General features: G+C 39.0%; 1 protein-coding gene across 4 annotated transcripts in view; it reads right to left on the bottom strand.

The window, feature by feature from the left end:
• The window catches only part of phkb (phosphorylase kinase, beta), a 113,109-nt gene that overhangs the window by 63,001 nt on the left and 41,880 nt on the right, over positions 1 to 8,228 (bottom strand). For all 4 annotated transcript variants that reach the window (XM_061042460.1, XM_061042452.1, XM_061042444.1 and 1 more), the window contains 2 exons: positions 2,796 to 2,853; positions 606 to 683 (listed from right to left, as the gene is read on the bottom strand). In XM_061042460.1, the coding sequence (XP_060898443.1) occupies positions 606 to 683; positions 2,796 to 2,853 (136 nt within the window). The remainder of the gene's footprint in view (positions 1 to 605; positions 684 to 2,795; positions 2,854 to 8,228) is intronic.

Genomic DNA, 8,228 nt, shown 5'->3' with positions numbered 1-8,228 from the left:
CGGAGCATACATTTTGCAGCACCTGACTGCAGCAAATACCCTCTGGGTTTAGACTTTCCAATGATATTAATGGATCAAGAGAAATAATACTGCTGTGTTATCCTTTCAAACCCAGCCAATTAACGACAGGAGTTTTGTTAATTCCTACGCAAGCGCTACAAAGACACCATGGAGACGTCCGTAAGTCAGCACAGTCTCACATCATTATCCTTCTTACACTCCAATTACTTCTGATCTATTATGAACCCACCAATATAATCTGCAATCTCTTGACATCCCTATCATTTGACTGTCTCCCCTCGCAGTGGTGCATGCAGGTGGATATAGAAGCCAGCTCTCTTCGCTCGAGGAAAGAACGAGTTCACTTGAACGAAACGCCCCCTTTGACGCTCGGTCACAGTGCGTGGTGTATGAATATGGATGATGTGATTTATTAAGAGAAACTTTTTCATTGTTAGAGAGGATGAGAAAAGAGGATCAGAAGTTCCAGAACTAACCATACTGATGTGATGTGATGTGATGTGATGTGATGTATTGGTGCATTCCTGATTTCCACTTATTCATCAGTACCTGCATGTGTTTGTGTGTATTCAGTGATTACTCACCCTCGTAAGACTGGAAGATAATGGGTTCAAGCAGTTCCTGGTATTCTTTGACCTGAGCTTTGTTTCCTCTAAACACTCCTGCAAGACACAAGAAAACAAAAAAACACACCCCAAACACACATGCTATTAATGACACTATTTTAAACCTTTAATATTGAACTCTTTGGCACATGTAGTTAGTGGCTGAAAAATGCAACATTTAAACTCAACAATAGAAATTCCAATAATCGAACAGTTTGTGTTAGAACATGGTAATAGTTTGCAGAATGAGGCAGCACATTCAGTATGTATAAATGTATGGAAGTCAGGTGACTGCATATGTGTGTTCATTCCTTTCCTCATCTGTGCTGTATGTATCTGAATGCTGTATGTATCTGAATGCTGTATGTATCTGTATGATGAACCTGAATGCTGTATGTATCTGAATGATGAACCTGAATGCTGTATGTATCTGAATGCTGTATGTATCTGAATGATGAACCTGAATGCTGTATGTATCTGAATGCTGTATGTATCTGAATGATGAACCTGAATGCTGTATGTATCTGAATGCTGTATGTATCTGAATGCTGTATGTATCTGAATGCTGTATGTATCTGAATGCTGTATGTATCTGAATGATGAACCTGAATGCTGTATGTATCTGAATGATGAACCTGAATGATGTATGTATCTGAATGCTGTATGTATCTGAATGATGTATGTATCTGATTGCCGTATGTGGCATCAGTCTGTATGTATATCACTGAATACATATTTTTTTTTTTTTCGATTTGTGTTTCTATTCTCATGTTTACAGTACATGTGCACATTCTAAACCACCGCATTTCTGCAGTTACCAACTCATCCCTTTATTCTTCATTATGATTTATCCGTGATGTCATTTTCTTTTTGAGTTTGAAATCTACAAAAATATAGAGTAAATTTTCAGAAGGAGGAGGCCATAGAGGCGGTTTGACCATTAAGTTGTTCCTTACAGCCTTTTTCAAATATTCACTTTTCAAGAAAATGTCAGGCAGGCTGCCCTTAAATATTCCTGACTATAGCTTGTTCAGATATCCAGTTAACAGCAGGAGACTTTCCACTGTCAGACAGGAGGGGCGAGGCAGGTCTCGGGAGGCAAGACATGACGTAAAAGAGAGCAACCCAGAAATGGTGAACATAGCATAACATGCTTTGGAGACAAGTTTTGCATTTATTTCAATGTTAGTTCGTGACAATTGTGAGATGATCACAATATCAACAAAAAGTGTGGAGAACATCGTACCAGAGAACAGAAGACATAATGAAGCAGTTTCATTATGTGCACAGAAATCGCATTGGTCTTGCGCTAGCAGCAGGATAGAAACCTCATCTTACCCCCTCTCATTCACATTTTCCTAAAAGTTCCTGCTGCATTCTCACATCAGCTCATCCTATCTTTATGCGGAAGATTTCCTATGGAACAGGCAGGAAGAATCCCAGAGAGAGTAGAGTGAAAAATGTGTCCGTTTGCAGCTCAATCCCAAAAGTTTGGGGACATTTTGGAAAGTTTTGTGTGTATTTGTGAAAGCTCTACAATAGTGTTGCTAGAGTTTTCACTTTTTCAGAGTTCTCCATGAATCTTGGATGCTGGTGTAATTGATGGAAAACCTTTACCCTGCAATACAGACAGAGTGCGAGAGGAACTACAATGATGGTTGGGAATGATTTGGGGTTTTGTTACCACCTTCTCATGCATGCAGTAACTAATACAAATCAAAAAACACTACAGTATATCTGAGTTGTGCCTATTACTATTCATGACTGGTAGGTCTAAATGTAATGTCATATTTAAGGCAATGCTGTTCAGAGACCAGTACAGAAATAAACTACGAGGTGAACTTCTTGCACAGACTTTTTAGTATGTTATGATAGAGACAGGAGAGCAAGCTCTAAATCAAGCTGTTTTCTCAAAGCATCGGTAGACTAAAAATTGCCATGCGGCTGATGAAAACAAAAACGCTTGTATGCACTTTTTATATACAGTACAACTTATACTTAATTTTTTACAATTCTCTTTAAAAGTCACATCTGAAAGTGACATAAAAGTCGTCTCAAATCTGCAAACACAAAAATATAATTTGATCTGAATGTACATGTCAGTCCTCTGTCTTTACAATGACCCACTGGAGGCATCATAACAACAGCTATGGATGGAACAAGGCTTACCGTCAATCATCATGTAGATGAAAAATATTGGAAACTCGCACTCGATTCCATCAAAAAGCTGTGGAGAGAGAGAGAGAGAGAGAGAGAGAGAGAGAAGGGAATCATTGCTTTTCCACATCAAAAGAGAGGACAGGCACAGGGACTTAAAAGCAGCGGATGGCTGAACTTTAGTAGCACTGAATATTGAAAGCATGGCATAGGGAGAAGGTATAGAAGACGTGACACTGTGAATGAAAACTAACAGAACAGACAGGAATAATAACACTTCCTTGCAAGGTCATTTTTGAGTTTTGTTTTTCTGCAATGAGGAGGATGTTTGAAGGTCTGAGATGTCAACGAATTTATGATAGTGACAAACACATGAAGCATACCAGGAGAAAGATGGATTTGTGGGTATACACTAACAAGAGAATCTGCTGCTCTGTTTAAAACCAGTTGGTAGAATACAAATAAAAAGTTTACATCAATACACAAAGACTGCCCACCTCTGCATTGGAGGTCCAAGCTGACTCAGAGAGCAATTTAACAAACAAATACACTCAAATATGCCATTTCCCCTTTGAGTACAAAAATGGCATGAAATTGCATAGATGCACCCATATTTAGATGCAGGACAAATCAGAGGAGGGAGTAACAAAAGTAGCCCAAGGTTACTTTTACACCTTTACTTTTGTTTACTCAAGGAAAAGTTGATGATACATTATCAACGTTAAGATCTGTTGTAGGTTGTCTTTACACTTGATCTTGACAAATGAAGCAAAGGCAAGTCACCAAGTGCATATTATTATCACCATGTGTGGACAGTGGCCATTTTTGTCCGGTGTCAGGTTTTATGCAGAGGTTCTCGTGCTGTTTTATTATCGTACCAAAGAGTTGCAAGTTTGGAAATCATGTAAACGTTTGGAATCCAGAAAGTCTGTATTACTTCACCGCTTGACGATTGTGCTGCAACCGTAAAGATGATTTATTGTGAAAATCTGGTTGGACATCCGACCATATATCAAGGTAAACTGTTTGACAACACATTTCATAGTTACTACACAACAGCTAACATTAGCATTCAACCATGTCTTGGCTAGCTTTTATCATTTGTTGATGTTGTTCTACACGATTCATAAGTACAGTAAGGAGTAAATTCACAGCTATGGGTACTGCTTGCTAGCTTACAGTAATGCTAGTTCAATGTATTTTAAGGCAACTAAAGCCAGATAACTAATGGTAATGTTAGCTCTGAAGTGGACATAGCTGGTTATATCTTGTAGTATGGCTGCACGCCCGTCCACATTAGAAGTAGCCACTCTCCTTTCAGTTGCAGGAAAAAGAGAACAATTTGTCTGACTCCCAACGCTCATACGATTTGCGAACCCGGAGTACAGCAGTATGACATTAAAAAGGCTTCACAACCCGAGTGTGACGTTAGAGGATAATGTACGCTGTGCCCATCAGGTGAAGTAGAACAAAAGAGTCATCACTGTGTTTTTTCCTTTTGCAAACCAATTGGTAAGTTGTATGTTTGCTTTTCAGCATGTGATAGTGAGCATTTTCCCCTCACACAGCAGGCAGTGAAAATGAGTTGAAGCAGGTTTGTTGTGTCTCAGTCTTATTTCTTTTTTTTCCAAAGAGCAGGCAAAAAGTGGCACACATATTTTCCATGTGATATCACAGTAAAGGAAATATCTTTTTTTATTTCTTGGTGTTCTTTTTGTGACACCAGGACAGATTGATAAACACATCAGCATGAGAATGATTTAATATGTATGGATGTAAGATGTCAGTTAACGTGACTTCATGCTTACACCTGTTTGACTGTTTGTAAAAAAAAACACTTTTTTAGAGTTTTACTGACCCCAAGAGAAATAAGCTTCAATTGAACATTAAGCTGTATAATTAATATGTAAATGTAACAACACATCTGTTGTTATTTTTGTCTGAACCAAATGAACCAAACAACAGGTGTGAAAGTGTCTGTCGTCAGTGACTTCAGAGCACAAGTCGGCACGCAACGCATACCAATACTTTGAAGAAGACCAGACGACACTAAACGACACAAAAGCAAAGACTCATTGAAGACATTTTGATATATGTCATATTTTAAAGTCTTTTTTTCCTGTCATGGTTCTTTAATTTTTGCCTTTATGACATATTTATGTTTGTGCTCTTATTGTTTTTAATGTTCTGTATTTATGTAAAGCACTCTCTGTATATGGACAATGCTTTGTAAATGAACATGCTTTGTCTTAGTAAGGTGTCGGGCCGCCATGAGCCACTAAAAGAAGGTTCTCAATATAGTGAGTATTAAAATAATTTTTTCACAATATTTTGGCTCAATTTGTGTTTTGACAAGGCTCCAAAACCTCCAGTGGTTGTTCGGACGGCTTGACAGCTGATCACTTTGGAGGCCGTTGCATAAATATATCAAACCATCCACTGCTCCCTGTGTCAAGAGATATTATTTATGTTAGTCCACCAAATTATTCAGCTTTTTAACTTATTTAAACATTTCCACCACTTTCCCAGCCCTGACTGACTGACTGACTGACTGTTCGAGCTGATGAGTAACCGATGAATGTGTGCGTGACTGTGTCGCTGTCTGGCTGTTTCAGTCGACTGCACACAGACAAACAAAAGCCAGCGTGTGGCAGCAGTTGCAGTGAATTTTCCGGAAGAAACAGTTGAATTGACATGAACACCATCACTTCTAGGATTACTCTCTGAATCTTACTGAGCCAGAAATCCTATCATAGATCGATGTCATGTCACACACATACAGATCGCCCATGCTCAAGACTTCACAGGTCACATGTCGCTCAGACAGTCAAGGGAAATGTGGCTTTATTAATTCAGATATTTCAATTGTTTCTTGTTTATGCTCACCTAAGGAGGATAAACACAAACACACCAAAGAAATATTAGCTCTTTTTGTACAGATGAGCCCTTTTTATTTTCACCCATATATGGACAAACACGACAAAAGAACAAGGTCAGCTTGATTTTTATTAACCTCTCTAAAATCCATCATTACGAAGCGTGTGTGATTTAGCCTATCTGTCTGTAAACGTCATTAGCCCTCACTATCTTTGTCCCTCATCTTTTTCAATAATCTCCACACTGATAGAAGATGACAGCGATAACATCGTAATGCAATGACAAATGGCTGGTGGAGCTGACACAAAGCTGGAGCTACATTCACTTTCACTAAACAGTGACATCTGTGCGCTCGACTGTGTTCCTTTAAATGGTTAATGTCTGCACCCTGTGATTATGCAGGTAGGCATGAATTCAAACTGTGTTTCAGCAGAGATGAGAAGCAATTTAGTAGCTATCAGGAGGCAAGAGACGGATGAAAGAGAGGAAAATGAAAGGGAAGAAGGCGCATAAAGAGGTACAGAAGCAGAGGAGGGTTTATTCAGAGGAAGGGAGAGAGAGTCAAAGAGAAGAGCTCAGGCAGTCACCCAGTGAGGCCTGTGCTTTTTGGCCTGTTGAGGCTGTAAACATGCAGGGCTCCCTGGGGTTTTGTGCTTGAGCAGCTCGACTGATTGGTAAAACTGTCTATCACACAGGCTGCTGCTTCCTGTCAATGGTAAACAGACAGGGCGAGCAGTGTCTGTGCAGTGAATTCTCTCTTAAGCACCAACAACAGCTTCACTCGATGTCTTCTGACAGGAGACCGGCTACACCTGAGACTGCGTTTTCTCCAGGCAGAGCTCACACTATGTCCGATAATCCCTGGACATTTCAGACCTCAGTGTGTTCACTTATCAAAGAACTAAATATTCTGCTTATTTATGTGTGTTTTATAATATGTAGGTCTGTCCCAACAACAGATTTTCCTTTTCAACTTAAGATTCCATTAAAGCCAACAATCAACAAGTCGCCACATGTCTATGCTATTCTTTAAAGTAAATAGTTTCAGATTCAGCTCTGATAAAGAATGTTTTTAGCAACATTGCTAGTTGGCAATGACCCTGTGCTACATTACAGTGACACACAAAACATGTTTGAGTACTCGTACAAAGCAGTGGCGTATTGACTACAATGCTAAATGAAAAACACTGATGGTTCTGAATGAGTTGGAACAAAAAGCAAAGAGTCTGTCAATGTGTTTGTACTTCGACTTCCCACCCAGGCTTTGACCCATGTCACCATTGATTGGAGATCTCTGGAGTAGGTTTCAGCAGCTGATTTACGGACAGAGTCAACACACTACTTTAATATGTTTCACCAGCTGTGATTGCTCCAACATAGGCATTAAGGTACAACTTAAGTCTAACACCTAGTTATTGTACTGTAGCTGTAGATTAAGAAGGTGTGGGCTTTATTTAACACATAATCATGATTCATTGTCAGATTTCAAATAGGGGTTCCTACATTTTTAAGCTGTTTGTCGATTTATGGCTGTAAACAGAAGTTGAATGCTTTTCACTGAAATGTCACGTTAAGTTAAAATATCAGCTCTGCATCAAGATTTAGTTTAGTTTAGAGACGATATGCTGTACTAGTTAAGATATCCCCTACGTTCCCATGGTGCAACCAAACAATGACACAAATTAAAGTACAAATGAACTAGTTCCAAGGCAGAGTTAAGTGTGGGCTTTGTACCCAAAGTTAAAACAGAACTTACACAAAGCTGGTGCAGAGTTAAAAAAACATGATTTTACAACTAACAATAAAAAGTTTTCAATTAAGACTCCCTTTCTTTAACTTACACGTTGTCATCTTAAGGGGGAGTCCTAGTAATATGTTTTATAATGAATAATCTATTTCTCCTCTAAAACAGACAGTGCAGGAAAGTGCAGTATTTCTATCATTGAAAAATCAGCAGTTTGCTTCAATATTTATTGATGGAAAATGGTAATCCTTAAGTAGTATTTAGTGTATGGTGTAATTCTACCACCTGGCAGGGTTTCCTCCGGCTGCTCTGCATTTTTATTACAGGAAGTATTTACTGATGTGGTCTCAGATATATTGCTGTTGGTAGATGGGAGGCAAATTACAGCAGGAGCAATCAAGAGTCTTAAGTTATGGAAGTTCTCTGGTGAGGGTTTCTTTCACAATAAATCGGTCAGCAGATGCTGGTAGAACTAGGAGCAGGCCGAGCCTGAAAGAAGACAGTAGTTTAACACTTGCTTCTTCTGAGCCTTAAAGTCCTGTATAGTATTAGCAGCTGGATTAAAGAGATATCATTTCAATTTCAGCACCAAGGCTCCCTTCTCAGGTTCATGACAATTACTCAAGAGAAGATCAACCGAAAGCCATCTTATTTTACAAAAAGAGATTTTGTTGCAGCTACAAGCCTCATCTACCAATTTGTTGAAGCATGCAAAAGTCCTGCCAAAGACCAACAGAAATAGAGCGCCACAGGAATGAGTCCTAAAACCTGGAAGTAAGTTAGCTTTTGAGCACTATGGAGTCTAACGTCTAAAAGTCAACGGG

The sequence above is a fragment of the Labrus mixtus genome, chromosome 1 (assembly GCF_963584025.1).
Source record: "Labrus mixtus chromosome 1, fLabMix1.1, whole genome shotgun sequence".
In the NCBI taxonomy this organism is placed as follows: domain Eukaryota; kingdom Metazoa; phylum Chordata; class Actinopteri; order Labriformes; family Labridae; genus Labrus; species Labrus mixtus.
The sequence above is the reverse complement of the archived record's forward strand: the minus strand, read 5'-3'. Positions and strand labels throughout refer to the sequence as shown.